This window comes from Panthera tigris, chromosome B3 (genome assembly GCF_018350195.1).
Source record: "Panthera tigris isolate Pti1 chromosome B3, P.tigris_Pti1_mat1.1, whole genome shotgun sequence".
NCBI lineage: Eukaryota > Metazoa > Chordata > Mammalia > Carnivora > Felidae > Panthera > Panthera tigris.
This window is the reverse complement of record NC_056665.1, coordinates 97,129,842-97,156,378: the sequence shown is the minus strand read 5'-3', so window position 1 is coordinate 97,156,378 and position 26,537 is coordinate 97,129,842. Positions and strand designations below refer to the sequence as shown.

Below are 26,537 nucleotides of genomic sequence, written 5' to 3'. Positions count from 1 at the left end.
GTTTTGTCTACAGACTGATAGTTTATGTCCTCTCACAGCTGTTCTAAACTTATCACCTAAACATTCTAATAAAGCATATTATTTACATGACACATCAGCTGAATTCAAAGAAATGTCTTTACATAGCTCAGTTCTAACTAATATATTATTGATAATAGTTGTGTTGCTCTAATTACTTATTAAGGATAGAATTATAAAATAGGAGCAATTTAAAAATGAAACATATTCTTAATACCACTTTGGCCCAATATTAATGCAATCAAACAACCGTAAGAGAACTAAGAATGTCTCTAGTCCAGCTTCCTCATTTCATGGGATGAAGAAATTAATGCTCAGTTTCTTTAAGTAACTTTCCCAAAGCCAAAAAGCTAGGTAGTAGCTGAGCAAGGACTAGAACTCTGGGCTCCCATATCTTAATATGAAACTATTTAAGTTAAAAAATACATTTCAAAAGATCCAAATTGCTAAAATAATACATTACAATGAATTTCTACACACGAAAATATAAGAATCACTTATGTAATTATGATAAACTCTAATTTTTTGTGCATATTAATATAGATGTACACACTGAAATATATACAATTTTTTTCAGGCTTTTTTCTCAAGGAAGTTACTTCATTGTCATTTATTAAACTTCTGAAATGCATGTCATTAAGTTGACTTCACACTAGTATACATAATCTGTAGCAAAAAAATCCTTAAATACATGGCATGAAAACAGTAAAATCTATTACCAACTATAATGATTATAAATGTTCTGACTATCAATTTCCTATGAATATATCTTTATTATACCACTCACTCAAATTAGGGAAAAAAAAGAATTACAATACTAATGTTGTTTTCTCTGTACAGTTTACCCTAGAACAACACGAGGTTTGGGGCACTGATACCCCACAGAGCTGAAAATCTGCATGTAACTTTTGGATCCTGAAAACTTAACCACTAATAGCCTACAGTTGACCAGAAGCCTTACAAATAACATAGTCAATTAATACATATTTTGTATGTTATATGGTTTATATACTGTATTTTCACAATAAGTAAGCTAAAGAAAATGTTACTTAACAAAACAAAACAAATGAATAAACAAACTAATAAAAACCAAAATCAGACCTATGAATACAGAGAACCAACTGATGACCGACAGAGGAAAAGGGAATGGAGGGATGGGCAAAATGGGTGAAGGGATGGGGTGCCTGGATGGCTCAGTTGGTTCAGCCTCTGACTTTTGATTTCAGCTCAGGTCGGGATCTCATGGGTTTGTGGGATCAAGCCCTGCATCAGGCTCTGTTGCTGACAGCATGGAGCCTGCTTAGGATTCTCTCTTCCTCTCTCTCTGCCCCTCCCCCACTCTCTCTCTCTCTCTCAAAATAAATAAATAAATATTTTTCAAAAATGGGTGAAGGGAAGTGGGAGATATAGGCTTCCAGTAATAGATGAATAACTCATGGGAATAAGAGGTACAGCATAGGGAATATAGTCAATGGCACTGTAGTAGCATTGTATGGTGACAGACGGTAGCTATACTTGTGGTGAGCGTAACACAATGTATACACTTGCCAAATCACTATGTTGTACACTGAAACTAATGTAACATCATGTGTCAACTACACTCAAATTACAAAAAAGAAAATGTAATTAAGAAAATCATATGGGATGGGGCACCTGGGTGGCTCAGTCAGCTTAGCATCTGACTCTTGATTTCAGCTCAGATCATGATCTCACAGTCGTGTGACTGAGCCCAGCGTCAGGCTCCCTGCTGAGCATGGAGCCTGACTGAGATTCTCTCTCTCAACTTCTATCCCTCCCCACGCACCTCTCCCTCTCCCTCTCCCTCTCCCTCTCCCTCTCCCTCTCTCTCTCTCTTAGAAAAAAAAAAAAGAGAGAAAATCATATGGGAAAAAAAGAAAATCATATGGAAAATATATTTATAGTATTTTATTTATTTTAAAAATCCATATAATAAGTGGACCCATGCAGTTCAAACTTGTGTTGTTCAAGGATCAACTGTAGTCTAATAATAATATGCTGTTTCTACAATTTTTTCTCTATAATGCATCACAAATAACTAACATGTTTCTTTTTTAAAAATTCATATAAGTGAATATATCAGTTAATAAAAATAAATATCTGCCATCTATTTTATTAACATGAAAGTTATTTTCTCATTAAATTGCAATAAACCTCTTCCAAAAACAAATAACTACTAAAGCCAAATCCATTCTTGTCTACTTATTAAAAATATTAACATTATATGATACTTCCAATTTCTTAGGCTTTTCATATTTATGAGGCAAGATTATACAGTTACCTAAAAGAGTAACATTTTCAAATATGCAAATATGGATGAAAACAGAATAGACGATTTTTAACAATCAGACATAATTTGAAATGATTATTAAATTATTTGGGTAACATCAAGCTTATTTGAAAGATATCTTTCTTGATGATTTACAATTTTAAAGGCAAACACTATAAAATCAGTGCTATATTTAATACTTGATTAATTCTTAACTATTTTACTATTCTTTAAGTTCTATATTTACCTGGGTCTTGTTTTAGGTAAGTGTGTAAGTTGTTTCCAACAATTTGTTATGACATTATAAATCCAACCATCACCTGCAATATTATGACAGTTAAGAAATTAAGATTAGGTCTTTGTACATTTCCCCCCAAATTTATCATGCTATATTTATGCAACTATCTTTTGTGTGTATGCATGTTTTCTCACAAAAATTTTCAAAGATATAGAGAGGTAGAGTGAACATGATAATGACCCCTCACATATCTCAGGTTCAAGAACTATCAAGATTTTGCTACATGTTCTCCATTTCTCTCTTTTTTGTTACTCTTGTGGCTCAGTTATTCTAAACCAAATCCTAGATCTCCTGTCATTTTCCCCATATATACTTCACTAAACATGGCTTTTAAAAGGAGACATATTTTGGGGCGCCTGGGTGGCACAGTCGGTTAAGCGTCCGACTTCAGCCAGGTCACGATCTCGCGGTCCGTGAGTTCGAGCCCCGCGTCAGGCTCTGGGCTGATGGCTCGGAGCCTGGAGCCTGTTTCCGATTCTGTGTCTCCCTCTCTCTCTGCCCCTCCCCCGTTCATGCTCTGTCTCTCTCTGTCCCAAAAATAAATAAAAAACGTTGAAAAAAAAAATTAAAAAAAAATAAATAAATAAAAGGAGACATATTTTTCCAGAATGACAACGGCATTATCACATACATAATCACAATGCCATTATCATAGTCAACAAGATTAAAATAACTTCTAAGTATCATGTAATACCAGTATGTTACACTAAATCTATAGAGGAGGAAACTGACTGGACTGAGTTAGGACATAGAATTTCCCACAGGCCAATGACCAAAATCAGCAAATAGGAATTAGAAACAGTAGAGCTCAAAAAGATGTTCTATTAAACAACCCCTAATGAAAAAATAGATGTTAGTTATTAGATTCCAAATCTCTTTTAATTACGAACCTTCAGATTGGAGAAGCATAATAATCTGTAATAACTAACATCCCCTGCTAGAAACCCTTGTTTCTCTAACCAGCCTCTGGAGTTTGTCTGTTGTCCAGCAGACTGCTGGATGCAAAGCTGATACTTGATGCATTTTTGTTGAAAAATAAATACGTGTTTCCAGATCCCATATGGAATTATATAAATGAGTTTAATGGTATATAAGGTTTCTTATCAAAACACCTCTAGCCACAGAAAACTTCTGGGTTAAGAAAACATGAAACATCAACTATGTCAAACTAGGAAGTGGATACTTAGTCATTTGTCTTTCCTGATGCCACAGTTTTACTGCTGAAAAAAAAAAAAAAACCTGCATTACAAAACCATAGCTATTGGGATCAGCAGTGACAGGAGTTTAAAAATTCTGGCTAAGCACTTTCTTTACAATTCTGGAACAGAAAGAGAAGCAACTGCCTTCCCACCTTATATTTCCAGAGCCTTCTGTTCTAATCCCCATTCCAGCCTACACTGTACTGGGATCAAAAATCAGGAAGGCACAGAATCACAGAATATTATAGTTGAAAGGGGCTTTAATTCATCTAGGTTCAACTACCCTTTCTTTTCTATATATCTAGGAAACAGGAGAACATGGAGAGCCAAAGATACTAAAGCAAAGAGTTTTCTAATTCTTAATGCAATCATACAGTTGGGGATAAAGGTAAACCAGAAAATCTGAAAAAGAGACACCTTAAATATCAAATACAATTAAGAAAAAAGAATGAGATAATAATTGTAGGCTACACTTTAGTTGACTTACTTAATGGAATATTGTCTGCACTTAGTCCACCAAATAGAAAAAGTTTATCATCAGCTATTGGTGTTAAAGTATGCCATGACCGATGTTTGGGGGTTTCTCCATTAACAGGAATCCTGTGGCAAGGGAAAAAAAATAGAAAAATCTAGGTACTGTGTTAGTCAAAATAAAAAGGGTTTTGATAATCTCAGATTAAAGGGGAAAAAACTGCCTTCACTACTTTTAAAAACAGCTGATTTTATGAACTCCACCTGTATTAAGATTTTAAAAATATTCTTAAATCCTTAGATGAATTTAAATAATCTTTCCACTTAGTGTCTATTCCACCTGGTTACAGAACACAGACTGAAAATTTAAAAGTCCTAGTTAATTCACAATGCATATGCAACATCATTCTTGTTTAATCAGTATAACTTCCCCAGTTTTTCAACATAACCATTTTCATGTCTGTAACTTTTTACTGTTGGCCCATGTTTCGTTTTATATTTTCAGCTGATTTCCTTGAGGATATTATGGGATTTTGTTGTTGTTCCTTTTACTCTGGTTTACTTGCTGTATGATTTCCCAAAGTTTCTTTGCCTTAAAATGCTAGCTATTCTACCTTCAAAATAAAAGCATGCGAGCCATTCCAGATCCAGGACAAACCTCTGAAGATTTTTAAAAAATACTGTCCTATTCTTAGAAAATTACAAACATAAGTACAAAAGTTTAACTCATAATTCAGGAGGTGAGAAGGCATCATTCTTCAGCATTCTGGAATGTTCCAGAATAATACGGGCCATTTGTGGAAGATATTTTTTTCTAAAATGGAAATATTTTTATTTTTTGTATTGATTATAAGAATTGTTTTGGTTACAAAACATTCAACAACCACATTTTTTTTTTTAGGGGCACCTGGGTTGCTCAGTCGGTTAAGTGACTGACTTCAGCTCAGGTCATGATCTCGTGGTTTGTGGGTTCGAGCCCCCCGTTGGGCTCTGTGCTGACAGCTCAGAGCCTGGAGCTTGCTTCGGAGTCTGTGTCTCCCTCTTTCTCTGCCCCTCCCATGCTCGTGCTCTGTCTCTCTCTGTCTCTCAATAATAAATAAATATTAAATTAAAAAATTTAAAAAATATATGTATATATTTAAAAAAATTTTTTTTAATGTTTATTTTTGAGAAAGAGAAAGACAGAGGTGGGCAGGGGAGGGGCAGAGAGAGAGGAAGACACAGAATCTGAAATAGGATCCAGGCTCTAAGCTATCAGCACAGAGCCTGACGTGGGGCTCAAACTCATGTACTGTGAGATCATGACCTGAGCTGAAGTCAGACGCTAACTGACTGACCACCCAGGCACCCCAACAAAAATATTTTTATTTTTATTATTATTTTTTTCTATGTTTACTTTTGAGGGAGACACAGAGGTGAGTGGGAGAGAGGTAGAGAGAGAGGGAGACACAGAATCCAAAGCAGGCTTCAGGCTCTAAGGTGTCAGCACAGAGCCCAATGCGGGGCTCGAGCCCACGAACTGTGAGATCATGACCTGAGCCGAAGTAGAACGCTCAACCAACTGAGGCACCCAGGCGCTCCAAAAGTATTTTTAAAAAGGAGAGTTCTCTTATAATCCTGTCCTCTAGCAATAAGAAATAATAATAATTTGGTATAATCTTTCTAGGCTTTAATACACATATAAACATGTTTATTAAAAATACATAAATAGGATCATACATTCTATTCTGCAACTTTTTTTTCATTCAACTAATATGTTGTAGAATATTTCTATGAAGTGTAACTTTCTTTGGTAAAGGAAGCATGACGGCCCACTGGCCAAATGTGCCATGATTTAAATAATCCCCAAATGTGAACATGAAGGTTGACCTCTAGTTTTTGCTTTTATAATAATGTAACACACACACACTTACTGTCTTTGGGGAAACTCTGGATCAAAGCAGAAATTCCATTTTACATTTTAAATATATTGCCAAACTACCTTCCAGAAAAACTGTACCAATTTATGCTCTCACTAATTATGTTGTTACAACTTCCGCACACATTGGGCATTTGTAATTATTTTTAGCTCCATTTCTTTGATTGTCTCTGAAGTTGAATATCTCTTTAAAATAATTTTTGCCCATTTGTAAAATAAATTTTGCCCATTTGTATTTGTATTTGTATTTTGCCCTTTAAAATAATTTTTGCCCATTGTGCCCATTTGCCATTTGTATTTTGCCCAAATAATTTTGCCCATTTAAAATAATTTTTGCCCATTGTATTTCTTCTGTGAGTTGTTCATTTATGTCCTTTGCCCATTTTTCTGCTGGATTATTTGTCCTTTTGTTACTGATTTTCTGAGTTCTTGTGGATTTAGGCCTTGTTAAAAATACTGCAATATGACTTCCAGTTTGTTTTTTGTTTGTATTTTCCAATTTTTCTTTTAGCTTGGGTATAGTTTTCTATACAGAAAACTACATACAGAATATTTTTAAAAATATTCATTTATTTATTTTGATAGAGAGAGAGAGAGCAGAAAGAGGGAAAGTGAAAATCCCAAGCAGGCTCTGAGCTGCCAGTGCAGAGCCCTACGCGGAGCTCAAACTCACAAACCTGTGAGATTATGACCTAAGCTGAAACCTACAGTCAGATCCTTAACCAACTGAGCCACCCAGGGGCCCCCAGAAAAATTGAATTCTTAAGTGATCTTATAAGTCAGTCTTTCTATTTAATAATTTTGGGTTTATAACCATTTTTGGGAAAACTTTCTCCATGCCAAGATTTTTAAATTATTATTATTTTCTTAATTTACATCCGAACTAGTTGACATATAGGGTAATAATGATTTCAAGAACAGAATTTAGTGATTTATCACTTACATATAACACCCAGGGCTCATAGCAACAAGTGCCCTGCTTAATACCCATTGCCATGTAGGCCATCACCCCACCCAACACCCCTCCTTCAGCAAACCTGTTTCTTCTCTGTATTTAAGAGTATCTTATGGTGTGTCTCCTTGCCAGTTTTTATACTATTTTTGCTTCCCTTTCCTTATGTTCATCTGTTTTGTATCTTAAATTCCACATATGAGTGAAGCCATATGATATTTGTCTTTCTCTGACTTATTTCCCTTAGCATAATACACTCTAGTTCCATACACATTGTTGCAAATGGCAAGATTTCATTCTTTGTGATCGCCAAGTAATACTCCATTGTATATATGTACCACATCTTCTTTATCCATTCATCTGTCAATGGACATTTGGGTTCTTTCCATACTTTGGCTATTATCGATAGCACTGCTATAAACATTGGGGTGCATGTACCCCTTTGAAACAGCACTCCTGTATCCTTTGGACAAATACCTAGTAGTGCAATTTCTGGGTCATAGGGTAGTTCTATTTTTAGTTTTTTGAGAAACCTCCATACTATTTTCCAGGGTGGCTGCACCTGTTTGCATTCCCACCAGCAGTGCAAAAGGGTTCCTCTTTCTCCGCATCCTTGCCAACATCTGTTGTTGCCTGAGTTGTTCATTTTAGCCATTCTGACAGGTATGAGGTGGTATCTCATTGTGGTTTTGATTTGTATTTCTCTGATGATGAGTGATGTTGAGCATTTTTTCATATGTCTGTTAGCCATCTGGATGTCTTCTTTGGAGAAGTGTCTATTCATGTCTTTTGCCCATTTCTTCACTGGATTATTTGTCTTTTGGGTGTTGAGTTTGGTAAGTTCTTTATAGATTTTGGATACTAACCCTTTAGCTGATATGTCATTTGCAAATATCTTATCCCATTCCATCAGTTGCCTTTTAGTTTTGCTGATTATTTCCTTCTCTGTGCAGAAGGTTTTTATCTTGATGAGGTCCTAATAGTTCATGTTTGCTTTTGTTTCCCTTGTCTCTGGAGACAGGTCAAGTAAGAAGTTGCTGAGGCCAAGGTCAAAGAGGTTTTTGCCTGCTTTCTCCTCGAGGAGTTTGATGGCTTCCTGTCTTATGTTTAGGTCTTCCATCCATTTTGAGTTTATTTTTGTGTATGGTGTAAGAAAGTGTTCCAGGTTCATTCTTCTGCAGGTCGCTGTCCCACCACCATTTGCTGAAGACACTGTCTTTTTTCCATTGGATATTCCTTACTGCTTTAAAGAATAGTTGGCCATACATTTGTGGGTCCACTTCTGGGTTTTCTATTCTGTTCCATTGATCTGGGTGTCTGTTTTTGTGTCTGTACCATACTGTCTTGATGATTACAGCTTTATAAAACAGCTTGAATCCAGAATTGTGATGCCTCCAGCTTTGGTTTTCTTTTTCAGGATTGCTTTGGCTATTTGGGGTCTTTGTGCTTCCATACAAATTTTAGGATTGTTTGCTCTAGCTCTGTGAAAAATGTTGGTGTTCTTTTGATAGGGATTGCTCCATGCCAAGATTTTAAAGACAATCTGCTATATTTTTTTCCTGGCACTTTTGGAGTTTCATTTTTAATGGTATTTCTATTTTGGAATAATATATGGCTCTGATTCCATATCACTACATGAACAGCTGAAGTGATACCTAAATATATTTATTCTATTGTTAAATATATATTTTGAACCACAAAAAAAATCTTTTACATACTTCATTATCTGTTTACTTGTGATGACACCAACAAACTTTCCTTCGTTTCCTCTACTGGCCAGTTCTCAAGAATACTTAGAATAAAACCAGTACTTTTACATAATCAAGTTTCAAACTCTGGTATTCTCATGTTTTATATAATTTGGTTAAGAACAAACTCTGCATTTAAATCTGTATATTCCTTGCTTAGACATATAATCTGAAGGAAAAAGATACTAATTCAGTTTTAGAAACTCAAATTTGGATTATGATCCCAAACACACACACACACACACACACACACACAAATGCCTTTCGATTAAAACATACTTAAATTTCAAACGTACCTTCCAGACCAAGTCCAGGTATCTAAGTTCAGACAGTGTAAATCATTCATCCTAGTTTGCTAAAATAAAAGTGTGTTAAATTAGTCCCTGTTTCACATTTTTCATGGACTAAAATTTTGGTTTTAAAATTACTTCAGGTTAAAGATAGACTATCTCCATCTTACTTATTTTTACTTATTAGCATCAGAAGTTTACATATGAAGAAACAATGCTAAGCATTAATCAAATTACTATAGAGCTACCCAATTAATGTGTCAAGGGAGAAAGGAAGAAAAGGCCTTAAACTAATAGGATTTAAATGTTAAGACATTAAGCTTTTCTGGTTATGCACAGAAGTGAAGGATTCTCCTCATTAAAATATGATTTATAAATCATGTGTGATTACTCATGTATAGTCTGTTTAGGGGATGGAAGATAAATAAAATTTATTATTGAATGGTATTTTATTTACCTAGATACTTTGAATGTTCAGTTGTTCCCCCAAATCAGAAAATAATTTTTGTGAGCAGAAGCACACATAAAAATATCATTTTCATGAAAAACACTAACCAAAACACGTCCGCCAAAGATATAGCCCTTATTTCCAAGAACTGCACACGTGTGCGCGGCTCGCGGCTGCGGTGGGACTCCACCCTGCAGGCAGAGAGGAGGAAACAGAGTGCAAAACTTGAAACATCTCTAAGGAAGTCACACTCATGCTCAGTATGAGAAATACCTGACTACCTAGTCACCATTACCCCTATAATTCGATAAACACCCTGATGCAAAAGTTCATTGTAGGGACGCCTGGGTGACTTAGTTGGTTAAGCACCTGACTTTTGGTTTCAGCTCAAGTCATGATTTCACGGTTGGTGATGACGAACCCCATGTATGGCTCTGTGTTGACAGCCTGAAGTCTGCTTGGTATTCTCTCTCTCTCTCTCTCTCTCTCTCTGACCCTTCCCTACTAATTGCTCTCTCTCTCTCTCTCAAAATAAATAAACGTTAAAAAAAAGTTAATTGTAAATAGTAATCATTATAGATAAATACTGCTCTTCAAGAATGAAATTTACTCACCCTGATCTTTACTTTCTCTTTTACTTTTATTTTTTATTTTTTAAAATATACATCCAAATTAGTTAGCATATAGTGAAACAATGATTTCAGGAGTAGATTCCTTAATGCCCCTTACCCATTTAGCCCATCCCCCCTCCCACAACCCCTCCAGTAACCCTCAGTTTGTTCTCCATATTTATGAGTCTCTTCTGTTTTGTCCCCCTCCCTGTTTTTATATTATTTTTGTTTCCCTTTACTTTTTAAAGTGTTTTTCTTAGGGGTACCTGGGTGGCTCCCTCAGTTGAGATTTGACTCTGGCTCAGGTTATGATCTCATGGTTTGTGAGTTAGAGCCCCATATTGAGCTCTGTGCTGCCAGCTCAGAGCCTGGAGCCTGCTTCAGATTCTGTGTCTCCCCTCTCTCTCTGTCCCTCCCCTGCTCTCTCTCTCTCTCTCTCTCTCTCTCTCTCTCAAACATTAAAAAATGAATAAAATGATGGAACAGAATAGAGAACCCAGAAATGGACCTACAAATGTATGGCCAACTAATCATTGACAAAGCAGGAAAGAATATCCAGTGGAACAAAGATAGTCTCTTCAGCAAGTGGTGCTGGGAAAACTGGGCAGCGACATGCAGCAGAATGAACCTGGACCACTTTCTTACACCATACACAAAATAAACTCAAAATGGATGAAAGACCTAAATGCAAGACAGGAAGCCATCAAAATCCTCGAGGAGAAAGCAGGCAAAAACCACTTTGACCTTGGCCTCAGCAACTTCTTACTCAATATGTCTCCAGAGGCAAGAGAAACAAAAGCAAAAATGAACTACTGGGACCTCATCAAAATAAAAAGCTTCTGCACAGAGAAGGAAACAATCAGCAAAACTAAAAGGCAACTGATGGAATGGGATAAGATATTTGCAAATGACATATCAGCTAAAGGGTTAGTATCAAAATCTGTAAAGAACTTACCACACTCAACACCCAAAAGACAAATAATCCAGTGAAGAAATGGGCAAAAGACATGAATAGACACTTCTCCAAAGAAGACATCCAGATGGCCAACCGACACATGAAAAAATGCTCAACATCACTCATCATCAGGGAAATACAAATTAAAACCACAATGAGATACCACCTTACACCTGTCAGAATGGCTAAAATGAACAACTCAGGCAACAACAGATGTTGGCGAGCACGCGGAGAAAGAGGATCTCTTTTGCATTGTTGGTGGCAGTGCAAGCTGGTGCAGCCACTCTGGAAAACAGTATGGAAGTTTCTCAAAAAACTAAAAATAGAACTACCCTATGACCCAGCGATTGCACTACTAGGCATTTATCCAAGGGATACAGATGTGCTGTTTTGAAGGGACACATGCACCCCCTGTTTATAGCAGCACTATAATTCAATAATTCACAAAAGTCCAAAGTATGGAAAGAGCCCAAATGTCCATCGATGGATGAATGGATAAAGATGTGGTATGTATGTATGTGTGTGTGTATGTGTGTGTGTATGTATATATATATATATATATATATATATATATATATATATATATATATAAAATGGAGTATTACTTGGCAATCAAAAAGAATGAAATCTTGCCATTTGCAACTACGTGGATGGAGCTAGAGGGTATTATGCTAAGTGAAATTACTCAGTCAGAGAAAGACAAAAATCATATGACTTCACTCATCTGAGGACTTTAAGATACAAAACAGATGAACATAAGGGAAGGGAAACAAAAATAATATAAAAACATGGAGGGGGACAAAACAGAAGAGACTCATAAATATGGAGAACAAACTGAGGGTTGCTGGAGGGGTTTTGGGAGGGGGGATGGGCTAAATGGGTAAGGGGCACTAAGGAATCTACTCCTGAAATCGTTGTACTACATGCTAACTAATTTGGATGTAAATTTTAAAAAATAAAAAATAAAATAAAATAAATGAATAAAGTGTTTTTCTTAAATGCCTGACACTATTTGGCAAAATAAAATTTCATGTAAATTTCACCTTGAAATATAAATATTTAAAAATCAAATTTAAACTATTCTTTCCTCACTTCCCTTTCCCCGCCCCCCCCCCCCCGAGGTAATATTGTGAGCAAGCAGTGCACAGTGTGATAATCTCAGAGACCCTGAAAAATTAAATCTGCCCCCCTAAAACTCTTGATATCTCAAACTCCACAGTAAAACTTTCACTCTTGCTTTAAGCCAAACAGTCCTTTGTAGCTTGCTAAAACTCTTCCCATTAACTAATAACACTTTTCTATACTTTACTTTGAACAAATACAGCAGATCTTTTCTCTGGAGAAGTTTTGTATTCGTGGGTAAAGACAGTATAATGGATAGATGAATTAATGAGATTCTAAGGGAAATTTTTCTGCATAATTTCCACGTGTTCATGGTAGGAGTCTTTGTTTATGCATTTCATTCCAAGTTCTAAAAGAACCTTTTCAACATTTTTAGCACATTGGCTACTGAATGTGGGCACAGGAAGTTTATTTATTTTTTATTTTTTTTTAACTTTTTTAAATTTATTTTTGAGACAGAGAGAGACAGAGCATGAATGGGGGAGGGGCAGAGAGAGAGGGAGACACAGAATCGGAAGCAGGCTCCAGGCTCTGAGCCATCAGCCCAGAGCCCGACGCGGGGCTCGAACTCACAGACTGTGAGATAGTGACCTGAGCCGAAGTCGGACGCTTAACCGACTGAGCCACCCAGGCGGGGGCACAGGAAGTTTAAACTCTACATTCAATATCAGAATTTCCTCGACTTTTCAGGCTTACTTGAATCACTGTCCTGAAACCAATACAGTAAGAAATTATTCAGATATTACCAATTTACACTTAAATAAATGAGACAGAACCTTCTGAAATGTGGTCCCCAGTCATTCCAGCAAAATATAGTTTTTATTATTACCCCACCCCTGATCTGAAATTTTGGAAAAATTATTCTACTATAAACATATCTATTATGCAACAAATATTGAATTTTTATCAAATACATCTCATAACCACCTAAAGCTTCTGAGTGAGTTCACATAATTCTAAACAAAAACAAAGAAATGGCATCTGCATTAATCTGTAACTGCATAAATAATGTACAATGCTTATTAAGTTGCTTGAAATACTGAAAATAACTCAAAGATCCCAATTACTAACATACTGTTCTTAAGGGATAAAAATGCCATGTAGGAAAAACACTTTCAACCCTTCTATTTTACAGATCACACACTACATGGCTTATCTGAAGGACATAGCTCTTTTATGACAGAATTAGAATGCAATTCCAATTTTTTTCAACTTTTACACCAATAATTGGTACACTCTACCATGCTGCCTTGTCTTTTGATGTTGATATTTGGAAATAATAAAGTAATTTAAGAGTGTCCCTAAAAAATGAAGAGAGTGGGTTCCAGCTACAACCATGTCAGAAAAACTTTCAGATAAAGTATAAATAATATAAAAACTTATTTGAAGAAATCATCAGAGAAATTACAGTGAAAATATTGGTAAATATGAACTAAATTAGGGACATGTGCATGTAAGGCTACTACAGCAGGAAGGGAGGGCTATGAACTGAGGTAAGAAGGGAAAGAAGGAGCCAGAGAAAGACTTGAAGTTCAAATATAAGTACCTCAGCTCCCTCATCCCCAGGAGCACATCCTTTTTTTTGTTTTTTTTTAAGTAGGCTCCAGCCCAGCATGGAACTTGATCTCATGATCCTGAGACCAAGAGTTGCATGCTCCATCAACTGGGCCAGCCAGGTGCCCCTACAGGAGCATGTTCTAGAAATTCGCCTTCAATAGCTATAGATCCCTGATTTTTCTCTAAATAGAGGGTACAGATGCCTGAAAAAGATCTAGGATGAGTTTCAGTAGATCCATTCTCAACAATTTTCTCTGCACTTGCTTGTTCCAATATAATTATGTGAACAGAGATAAAATGCTTTTATTTCATTAACAAAAGACATAAATCTTAAAATTCAAATGTATGTACGTCATATATGCATATTAGTGGACAATTTTGGTTTTGCCTGTTCAGCATTCCATTCTGCACAGTTCTGGTGAGTTCATCAGCCACAAAATCCTGTTCCCTTAGGGTAGGCCTGAGACTTGGGCCTAAACCAATTATCCCCTTGGCAACAGGGACCAATGTAGAGAGTGAGAACATGCCCAAATACAACCAGAGTCCTTTTCTAAGACTTATTTGTAGACATTGAAAGAATACAGCACCAGTAGAAAAGACTGTTTGGATAGCCAGGACCATATTCCCTCCTAAAAGAGCTGGCTGGTCTGCAGTAGACAGAATAGAGCTAGCATATAAAGAGAAGCAGAGAGAAACTAACAGAGATGGAAAACATTGTTGCTGTTGAGTAACTTGGGCAAGTTCCTGAGGCTCAAGCCCTTGCGGCTCTTCCACTGTGTGAGCCACTCCAAAACAGACTTCTCCCCATGTGAAAATTCGTTATATCTTAAACTAACTTGAATTTGTGTTTGTTCACCAGCACTTGAAAGAGTATTAATAATGTATTTTTTGTCATGCTATAACCACATGTAGATTTCAAGAGTTTATGAAATATGGGCTTTTTAAAATTGTGGACTTCATTATAAAAGGACATTTTAAAAGTGCCATTATTAAATGAGGACATCACACTTGTGGCTAAAGAATGATGATGGAACCCTCTTTAGAAGATTTTTCTAGAAAACCTTAGCTAACCTGGAGAAAAATAGGTGATTAAAAAAAAACGACTAGTGACAGTACTCAGGGACCCCTTAATATATAAATATAAACTCAATTGCTAAAATCCAAATGACTTAGCAAAACTGTATCCTTTTAAACTATCAATGGATATATCAATATAAAGAAAGGTAACTTTTTACAATACTTACTTTAATTTCTGGTTGAAACCAACTCCGTGTCTTTGTATCAAATATATGAACATCATTATGCCACCCCCAGAATATCTGTTCTTCCTAAAACAGAAGTTTTTTAAATATTTAAAAGCTTTTATAATTTTTAGATTAATGTTACAAATTTAATTGCATATTTACCAGTGAAATAATAGGCACCATTACAAAAATAGAGTTAAGTGTTAGCATAGTCATAAAGCTAACGCGTACAGCAGTGGCTCACAAAGTGTCGCCTCCAGGCCAGTAACAGCCACCACCTGGCAACTTGTCCTCTCATAGCATTGCTTCCAGTGAATCATAACTTTACTCATTGATAACCTGCCAATCCTCTCAAGGATTGTCTCTTTTAAACTTGCAGAGGACAGAATGACATTTATATTTTGCAATCTGTTTTCCTAGAGTACATGCTCTGAATTCCTAATCTTTGCAATTAGGAACTTTAGGGGACCATGGTTCTTGTTTCCAAAGAGTTCCAACCACTTCTATTTAACCAAGCAGTTTGTTTGTATAGGTAAAACTTGTGCTCACTCTCTTCTTTGTCTTCTAGGAAACAAAACTGTCAGCGAGGTACCCATTTAGCAGTTATACTATACTTAGCATCTCTGGATTGTTGAAATCCTCTGTTACTACTCTAGCTTACCACTCTGTTGGTTTTATGTTCTATGCCAGAAATACATCATTCATTTTTGGCAGGACTTGTCAAACAAATTAAACAAACTAAATGATTTACTTAATTTAAAATCTAAGAGAAAAAAATCTACTGGTACACCAGAAACTTCAGGACATGATCCTTAGCCTAACCTGTACTAGAAGAGAAAAAAAATGAGTAAAAAAATTAGATAGAAGTAATGGGGATGTATAGTTCTGAAAATTATCAGTAATACTATAAGTAGCAAAGCTTTACACATATTTTATTTGAAAACTCAAAAACCATGGAAATACACAGAGAACTTTTTAAATACCCATATACAAAAACATATACATGAAGTGTACATATATATTTATATTATAATGTACAAAAATACTATATGCTAGTAGAAGGTAAAACCAAAGAGTTACTATGTATCTTGGTGCTGGGATCAATGTTGTGTTTGTTTGGTTTGGTTTAGTTTAAGATTTTATTTTTAAGTAATCTGTATACCCAACGTGGGGTTTGAACTTTCAAACCCAAGATTAAGAGTCACATGCTTCACCGACTGAGCCAGCCAGGCACCCCTGGGATCAATGGTTTTTACAGTTATCTTTTAGGGGCGCCTGAGTGGCTCAGTTGGTTGAGAGTCCCATTTCAGCTCAGGTCATGATCTCTCGGTTCAAGGGTGCGAGCCCCGCATTGGGCTCTGTGCTGACAGCTCGGAGCCTGGACCTGCTTCAGAATCTGTTTCCCTCTCTCTCTCTGCCCCTACCCCTCTGTCTCTCTCTGTCTCTGTCTCTCTCTCAAAAATAAATAAACATTAAAAAAATTTTAAGTTACCTTTTAAAAGGTTTCATTTTTATGTCATGTCTTATTTCATTAGTAATAGATTATTCTCTAACCAGTAAGACATAGGAAAGGTAATGTCACTATCAATTTACTGCATTACAGAGGCCAGTCTGAGCTATGAATAGTTCTGGTGGACATACCTAAAAGGAGGTGTGTATCAGCAACAGCCATTCTGGTTATCTATGAACAAAGTTTTTCCAAGTTGTGCTAAAGTCACCACTTGTCTAACAGAAGCAGGTGTGAGTGATGAATGTAAGAAATTACTCTGCCAGTAGCCATGAAGGCTAATACCACTAGGTGAGAGAACTTCCTCTAACTGAATCTAAATCCAAAAGAAAGAAAACACATTTTTTTTTTCACAGTGTCAATTATGGCAATTTAAACAGAAAGATTGGGCTCATTGTGTCTAGAGACTTTAAGGGGATACTAAATTTGAGGAAAATGTAAACAGTGGTTACTGTCTTACCCAAGATGCATCATGAACATCAAAACAGTCCTGGAGTTCACTGTGTCTCCTACACCCATAGCCACCAAAATATATTAATCTGAAAAACAAGTACAAGAGAACACATTTCAGATGTTCTATTTCCAGTCTGTTTGCAAAGGAGCTCATCTCTCTCTCCCCCTAGTAATCTAAACAAGCCAAATAAACTACAAAACCACAGTTTAAAAAAAATCAAGGAGAGAAGGGAAGAATCCTAAATGAACTAATGCCAGAAAGTGATGAGTTCTCAATAGGAGAGAAGAGACACGCGCACAGCTGCTTTCATTCCTGGTACAATAGCAAGAGGAGGAAGAATCCGGGACAGATAGGCTTTGTAAAAGACACCACCCAAAATTTTAATAGCTGCATATAGGCTGGCATGGCAAATTAGAATCTTAAGAAAATCAGCACAGTGGGAGATTGAATCCACTCGCCAAGTCTTTCACATGGTCTTCAGAGAGCTCATGGTTGGTCACCAATAGGCAATAATCTACTAAATTGAGTCTACTAACATTTGAGATCAGGACAGAAGAGCTGACGGAAATACCTCAGAAGCATACCAAGCCATTACAGCACACAGGATGCCTGCTCTCAAAAGCCCAGAGGAGGACATACAAGGCTGAAAATGATCTCCTAAGGTATGGAAAGCGAAAGGGGGGACTAGAGAGCAAAGAGAACTCCCTAGTAATCCAAAGACCTACCAATGAGGCTACAAAACAGGGAGAGACCTTCCACGGTTCTGAGGCTCGGAACTCTGTGAAGCATGGCAGAACATCTTTGGAAAATCTGCGATGCTCAAACATGGGGTCCTAGCAAAGGAAAGTCCTGATCTTGCCTCAAAACATCTGAAGCCAGTTGTACAATGGAATCAAACTAAAGTTATAACAGCCTCAAACACAAATCAACTACAAATGAGACTGACTGAACTCCCACTCTAGCAGCTTGAGAAAAACATAAAGGACATGTCATTTTCTGAAGATAAATATCATTTTTTCCAATCTTTACCATTCTTTCACACAGAATGTCTAGCACGTGGTAAAAAAAAAAAAAATACAAGATACATGAAAAGGTAAAATAAATAAATAAATAAATAAATAACCTATGATCAAGAGAGCAAAGAGCCAATATAAGCTGACCACAAGGTGGTCAGCATGGCATTTACAGTAACTATGATAAACTGTGATAAAGATAACAGACCTAGTTTGTAAAATGTGGACAAAATGCAGGAAGAACAGAACAATTCCAGCAGAGACACAGAATGATGAAAAATAACCACTAAGTGGAAATGCTGAAAATGGGGGAAAATGTAAGAAGTAAAGACTTGAATAAATAGGCTTCACAGGAGACTGGACATAGCAATGGAAAATACCAGTGAACTTGAAGATAGGTCAAGAGGTTAATAAAAAGTATTCAAATTAAAACAAAGAGAAGAAAAGAGGGGGGGGGAACCCAGAGAGCCCAAGCTCTGTGGAACAATATCAAATGGCCTAATGTGCACTAAACAGGAGCCCTTGAAGATGGAGAGACAAATAAATGTGTAGAAGAAATATGTGAAAATTACTAAGAGGTTTCTAAAACTGATGAAAGATATAAACCCACCAACCCAAGCTCAGCACACTCCAATCTGGATAAATACAAAGGAAACTACAAGCAGGAACATTTGTTAAAAAAAAAAAAAAAAGTTTATTTATTTATTGAGAGAGAGAGCATGTGCACAAGTATGAGTGGGGGAGGGGCAGAGAGAGGGAGAGAGAAAGAATTCCAAGCAGGCCCCACACTCAGTACCAACAACAACATGGGGCTAGGAGATCATGACCTGAGCCGAAATCAAGAGTTGGAAGCTTAGCCAGCTGAGCTATCCATGCTCCCCCAGGTAGGAACATTTTAATCAAATCAATGAAGAGCAAAAATAAAGAACAAATAAAGAAAAGCCAGAGTAAAAAGACATATACCGGGGAACAAAAACACGAATGAGAGTGAATTTCTCACCAGAAAAATGGAGGCCAAAAGCAATGTCATAAAATCTTTAAAGTGCCGAAAGGAAAAAACAAACAAACAAACAAATAACCTGTCAACCTAATGGGTAGAGAAAAAAGTCACAAAGGAAATTAAAAATTACCTTGAAATGAATGAAAACACAATAAAACAAACAAAAAAGAAAATGCAATAAAATAAAACTTATGATGTACAATGAAGATGGCACTCAGAGGGAATTTTATAGCTGTAAATGCCTACAATTTATTTAAAAGATCTCAAATCAATAACAGAACTGTACACATTAAGGAACAAAAAAGAGAAGAGCAAACTAAACCCAAAGATAACAGAAAGAAGGGTTTAGTTTAATTAAAGGGTATAAGCAAAATAGTAAATAGAAAAAAAACCAACAAACTAAAAGTTGGTTCTCTGAAAAGATCAACACAATTGACAAAGCTTTAGCTAGGTTGACAAGGAAAAAAAGAGAAAACTCCAAGCACTAAAATTGGAAATGACAGAGGGGATATTATTATCAACATTACAGAAATTAAAAGGATTTTAAGAGAATACTACAAAAAACTATGCCAACATACTGGATAATTTAGATGAAATAGAAAAATTTCTGGAAAGACACTATCAGAAATGGCTTGTAAGAAATAGAAAAACTGAATAAAACTATAATAAGGAGATTGAATCAGTAATCAAAAAACCCACCAACAAAGAAAAGCCCAGGACCAGATGGCTTCAGTGATAAATGATACCAAACATTTATAGAATAATTAATACCAACCTTCTCAAAGTCTTTTTAAAAAGAAATGAAGAGGAAAGAACATTTCCTAACTCATTCTATGAGGCAAGCCAGCCAAAAACATTACAACAAAAGAAAACTACATATATCCAGTAAGAGATTAATATCCAGAATAAGTAATGAACTCCTATAACTCAACAACAAAAAGACAACCCAATTTTTAAAAATGAGCAAAGGGCTTGAATAGACATTTCTCCAAAGAAGATCTACAAATGGCCAACGGGCATATGAAAAATGGTCAACATCATTAGTCTCTGGGGAAATACAAATTAAAACCACAATGAACACTACTTCACACCCACTACGATGCCTATTATTTTTAATTTTTATTTTATTTTTTGAGAGAGAGACAGACAGAACATGAGCAGGGAAGGGGCAGCGAGAGAAGGAGACACAGAATCTAAAGCAGGCTCCAGGCTCTGAGCTGTCAGCACAGAGCCCGATGCGGGGCTGAAACCCACAAACCGTGATATCATGACCTAAGCTGAAGACAGATGCTTAACCAACTGAGACACCCAGGTACCCCTGCCTACTGTTTTTTAAAAAGAAGAAAAAAAAGAAAAAAGAAATAAAGGAAGAAATGGCAAGTGTTGGCAAGGATATGGAGAAGTTAGAACCCATGTACAATGCCAGTGGGAATATAAAATGGCATAGTCACTGTAAAAAACAGTTTGGTGCTTCCTCAAAAAATTAAACATAGAATTACCATATGACCTGAAAATTCTACAGTTAGAATTAAAAACAGGGACTCAAACAATACTTGTAAGCCAATGTTCACAGCAGCATTATTCACAATAACCAAAAGGTGGAAACAAATGTTCATCAACAGATGAACAGATAAACAAATATGTAACAGGGCATACAATGGAATGTTATTCAGCCTTAAAAAGGAAGAAGCCCCGATACACACAACATAGTGAACTTTGAAAATATTTTAAGTGAAATAAGCCAGACACTAAAAAACAAACATTGAATGATTCTACTTCCATGAAATATCTGTAATAGGCAAATTCATGCAGGTAGAAAGTAGATTAGAGGTTACCAGAAGTTGGGGCGAAGAGGGACAGGGAGGTATTGCTTAATGTCTACAGAGTCTCTGTTTGGAGTGATGATAAATTTTTTAACTAAATACAGTAAAACCTTGGTTTGACAGCATAACTCATTCCCAAAACATGCTTGTAATCCAAAGCACTTGTATATCAAAGCAAATTTCAAGAACCATTGGCTTAGTTGTGATCATGGGACAATCGGCATCATGTACTACTCGTATTGCAAGACACTGCTTGTTTATCAAGTTAAAATTTATTAGAGGGGCACCTGGGTGGCTCAGTCAGTCAAGCGTCCAACTTTGGCTCAGGTCATGATTTCGCAGTTCGTGAATTCGAGCCCTGCATTGGGCTCTGTGCTGGCAGCTCAGAGCCTGGAGCCTGCTTCAGATTCTGTGTCTCCCTCTCTCTCTGCCCCTCCCCAACGTGCTCGCTCTCTCTCTCTCTCTCTCTCTCTTTCTCTCTCTCTCTCAAAAATCAATGAACATTAAAAAAAATTTTTTTTTAAATTATTAGAAACGTGTGCTTGTCTTGCAGAACACATTACTGGCAATCCAAGGTTTTATGTACTGGTGATGGTTGTACAGTCCTGTGAATGTAATTGTCCACTGCACTGGACGCTTACGTATGGTTAAAATGGCAAATTTTATGTTACATGTATTTTATCATGACTTTTTAAAAAGGTGTAGTAAAAGTAAGTCCCTCTCCTACTCTCAGTCACTCAATTTCCCTGCCTGGGGCAACCACCGTTACCAGTTCCTTGTATATGTGAACAAGAAAAACTTCAAAGGACCAAAAACATACTTTGTAAGGTTAGGATCAATTAAGTCTAGGACACAAAAGCACTAACCATGAGGGAAAAAATGATAAATTAGACTATATTGAAATCAGATTATACCATTGAGAGAATAAAGAGATACATGCCCAACAGAAATGTTAACGCTTATGTACCAAAATACATAGAAGAATGCTCATAGCTATATTATTCCGAAGAGTCAAAAAATAGAAATGACCCAAATGTCTATCGACAACAGAATGAATAAATACATTGCAGTATTTCATTTAATATAATAACACACAGGAAAGAAAACAAACCATAGGTACATACAACATCATGAATGAATCTCAAAAATATAATTTTGGTTAAAGTATAAATTCTATAGGATGCCATATACAACATAAAAAAACAAAAATATATAAAATATAAAAAACAATAACTAATTTAGGATACCAGAAGTCAGGATAATGGTTTCCTTTAGGAAGGGGGCTGAGCATACTCATTAGGAGTGGACATAATGAAGGATTCTACAGTGTTGATGATGTTCTTTCTTTACTTGAGTGGTGGTTACATAAGTATGTCATTTTGTGATAACTACTTAAGGTATACACTTATGATTTATAATAGTCCTATAAGAATGCTCTGTAGAGCTTCAATATCTAAACTAGTGAAGTATTTATACATTAACAGATCAATGGAACAGAATAGAAAACTCAGATCCAAATACCAATGAAAATTAGGTAAATACATGATAAAGGTAGCATCTGAAATAACTGAGTTACAGACAGGTAGCCATTCAGAAAAAGATAAACCTGGATCCATATCTCATACCATTCTCAGAATAAGCCCCAAATGAATCAACAATTCAAATGTAAAAAATAAAATGACAAAAGTACTAGAGAAAAATACATTGGTGAATTAATGTATAACTTTGCAATCAAGATTCAAGATCAACAAGCCATAAAAGAAATTACTGGTAAAAAAAGAAATTATTGATAAATTTATCTAAATAAGTTTTAAAAATCTGCTTAATGCATGTAGAACACATAGTAATAAGCAAACTCAAAAGACAAATGACAAATTGGAAAAAATATATTCATACCATATCATATCATAGTCAAACACTAATTTCCTTAATACATAAATAACTCCTAGAAACTGAGTTTATAAAAGCAAAACTCAAATAGAAAATAATTACCAAAGGACACAAATAGTTCAGAGAAAAAGAAATCAAAATTCCCCTTAAACATAGGAAAATACATCCAAACTTACAAAAATTGTTTCAGTGAAAATGAAAATAAGACTGAGACATTTCTCATCTGTCAGTATGGCAAACAGACAAATAATCTGAGTTTGCCAACAAACTCTTGGCAAGACTACGGAGAAATAAGCATTCCATTGTTGAGAATGCAAAATGGCCCCACTTATATGGAGGAAAAATTGGCAAAATCTACTGCTATGTGTTTCATTGTGTTCTTCCAAAATTCATGTTCAAGTCCTAATGCCTGCCCCCTGCCCCTGTATCTCAGAATATGACCTTATTTGGAGATAGGTTCTTTACAGAGGCAATCAAGTTAAAATGAGATCATTAGGGGAGGCCCTAACCCAGCATGACTGGTGTCTATAAAAAGGGAAAATCTGGAGACAGATAAGAATAGATAGAGAGAATCCTATGTGAACATGAAAGCAGAGATCAGAGTGATGTCTCTACATGCCCAAGAACATCAAAGATTGCCAGCAGAAATGGGGCGCCTGGGTGGCTCAGTTGGTTAAGCCTCCAACTTCAGCTCAGGTCATGATCTTGTGGTTCACAGTTTCAAGGCTTGCATCGGCTCTGGGCTGACAGCTCAGAGCCTGGAATCTGCTTCATGGATTCTGTGTCTCCCTCTTTCTCTGCCCCTCCCCTGCTCACACTCCATCTCTGTCACTCAAAAATAAATAAAACATTAAAAAAAATTTTTTTTAAGTTTGCCAGCAAATCACCATAAGTTAGGGGAGAGGCATGGAATAAATTTTTTCTCAAAACCTAGAGAAGGAACCAATCGTGCTGACCCTTTGATCTCGTACTTCCAGTTTCTAGAAACATGAGAAAGCACATTTCTGTTGTTTAAGCCCCTTAGCTTATGGTACTTTGTTAAAACAGCTTTGGCAAACTAAACATTTGTCAGAATTATAAAGGCAATCTAATTTTATCCAATGGATACATTTCATTTAAATTCATTAAAGCATAGTTTGTAACAGCAAAGGAACAGAAATAATCTAAGTGTTATTTCATTTTCAGGGGAAAGGTTATATAAACCATGGTATGTCCTCAAAGGGGAATGCTATGCAGCTACGAAAGAAAAAAAGGAAGGAAGGAAGAAAAAAGGGAGGGAGGAAGAAAATCAGCTTTCTAACTAGGGATTCAGAAAGATGAAAGATCTCCATGGTACACTGCTAACTAATGGAAGCAGCAGGGTACACAAGAGTGTACAGAATACACTGCTATTTGTGTAAGGAAGAGAGAGAAAAAAGGAATACGTGCACACACTCCTACGTATTTGCTTCTATTTGCATAAAGTAACACTGATGGCAGTGGCTTCCAAACCTGTCTGCATCTTGGAATCACCTGAGGAGTTTCAAAACATCATAACCCTAGAGATGATCATTTAATTAGTGTAAAGTATCACCTGGGCTTTGAAATTAAAAAAAAAAATCCCCAGGTGATTACAATTGCAGACAAGTTTGAGAACCACTGATGTAAGAATACAAAAGATATTAATTGAAGCAGCTATTTGTGCATGGTGGGGGAGAACAGAGTGGATAGGGACAGGGGTGGGAGCCAGACCTTTCACTGTAGACTTTTTAATATGGTCTTGAGTTTTGAACCATGTGAATGTGTTAACTATTTAGAAATTTTAATTAAATAATAAATTTATTAAAAAAAATAGTTGCATCCACAATGCTTATTTTTATGACATGGCTCTTACCCAGGATGCAGAACTGCCATTACCAACAGAGTCAAAACAAGTTTGTAATTACATCTTGAAAAAATTCAGACTTTCAAGTTTTCTCTATTTCAGCCACCACCCTTGCTAAAGTGTACTTAATGAGATGATTCTGCCGTATTACCTGTCTTTATATACCCAGCAAGAAAGTTTATCACGTGGTGTGGGTGGTTGTCCTTCAAAATTGGTGATTTTTTCCCAAACGTAGGTTCCATCTCTTGTTCGCAAATTAACAAAATAAAGCTTTTAAAAGAGAAGAACACCATTAGCAGACAGGGCATTTAAAAATCAAGTCTGTGTCTGAGGGATATGTGATCCAAAACTTAATAATATAACTTTTTTTTTCTTTTTGCAAGGTAAAATTTTTCATTGTAAAGTTAATGAAAAAGAAAGCTGTGTTTTAGAAGCAAAAATGACATATAAAACATACTGAAATGGATCTTTTCTCATCATGCTCTGCCCTATAGACACCAACTAAGCAGGGAGCGAACTCTGAAGCAGAAAGACATGGAAGAGACGAACACAATGGCTGCATTTTCACTCTATTTTTAAAACCTTGTAAGCTTAAGATTTTCTACATATATCTTCTCCTTTAAATATTTGTACACGAGATTAAGTGATACACTGAATATTACATTTTGCTGCACTCCTGAATTGAAAGAAAATATTACTCGATTGCTGTATCCTTTGTCATCATATCCTCCAAAAACGTACAGCTTTCCATTAATGCAAACACCACAACTTCCTGACATGGAGGTAGGGAGTTCTCCTTCCATGAGGTGCATGGTCCTGCAGCAAGAATAACATGGAATTCCATGACTTTCTAGAAAGGCAAATTAAAATTCCCTTTGAACTCCATGAGTACTCTTTCAGTGAAAATTGCCATTGACAACTGTAATTGAAATGCAATGGTAGCCAATACGGTAAAAACTCTAATACATGGTAAAGATTTTTCAACCTACTGGGGAAAAAAAATCGCAAAATCTTCAGGTGTCACTAGAATTGGGAATTAACTGGTACAACAAAGCAAAGTCTTCTGGGGTTGCCTGAACCTTGAGAGGAATGGTAAACAATGAAGACCGAGCAGAGAGAGGAAGAGAGTAGGGGAAAGAAAGAGCCAGAGAGAATAAAACATTCAAAGAAAAGGAAAGGGTCATGCTAAACGTTGCAGTATGTTCTAAGTTTGGTCTTAAATTCCCTGTAGTCTATGAAAATATTTAAATCAGATTTTAAGATTGGACATTCTGCAATTTAAAATTACTTACCACAACCCACTATCAATATCATAGGTCCAAATTTCATCATTAGGCAAATATACTTCATTGTCTTCAATTGACTAAAAACAGAATACATAAAATTATGTTTATCAATTACACAGTAACAATTAAATGGTTCCTCAAGATGGGAAATCTGTGATTAAAATGCTGCAAGACACAAAATCATAAACAGGCTCCGAGAGGGTTTCTTTAATTTAAACTAAGATAGGTAAAAAAAAAAAAAAAAAGGAGAAAAAAAGACATTTTCTAAGAGAAAGTGGGCAAACAAGAAAGGTTTAGAATACAAAATAGCACGTATATGAGTCTCAAGAAAAAGACTCAGGGCAATTAAACCTTAAAAAGGGATTTGGAGTAAGGGAAAATGGCAAAATAATAACATTCAGAGCAGAATACTGAAGACTACAAAGTCAGGAAGAAAAGGAATATCAAAAGAGGGCAATATATTTTGGATGAAAGGAAGGAAATAAGGAAGTAAATTTTTATAACCTATAATTAAGACCACTTATCAGATATTTTGATTTACTGAGCATATTTTTTGAGTGCCTACTATGTGCAAGGCATAGT

At 36.0% G+C, this 26,537-nt stretch overlaps 1 protein-coding gene across 2 annotated transcripts in view; it reads right to left on the bottom strand.

The window, feature by feature from the left end:
• The window catches only part of KLHDC1 (kelch domain containing 1), a 54,721-nt gene that overhangs the window by 14,298 nt on the left and 13,886 nt on the right, over positions 1-26,537 (bottom strand). For both annotated transcript variants that reach the window (XM_042989644.1, XM_042989646.1), the window contains 9 exons: positions 25,962-26,032; positions 25,368-25,485; positions 24,821-24,939; positions 17,086-17,164; positions 15,119-15,202; positions 9,737-9,820; positions 9,188-9,246; positions 4,290-4,402; positions 2,553-2,625 (listed from right to left, as the gene is read on the bottom strand). In XM_042989644.1, the coding sequence (XP_042845578.1) occupies positions 2,553-2,625; positions 4,290-4,402; positions 9,188-9,246; positions 9,737-9,820; positions 15,119-15,202; positions 17,086-17,164; positions 24,821-24,939; positions 25,368-25,485; positions 25,962-26,032 (800 nt within the window). The remainder of the gene's footprint in view (positions 1-2,552; positions 2,626-4,289; positions 4,403-9,187; positions 9,247-9,736; positions 9,821-15,118; positions 15,203-17,085; positions 17,165-24,820; positions 24,940-25,367; positions 25,486-25,961; positions 26,033-26,537) is intronic.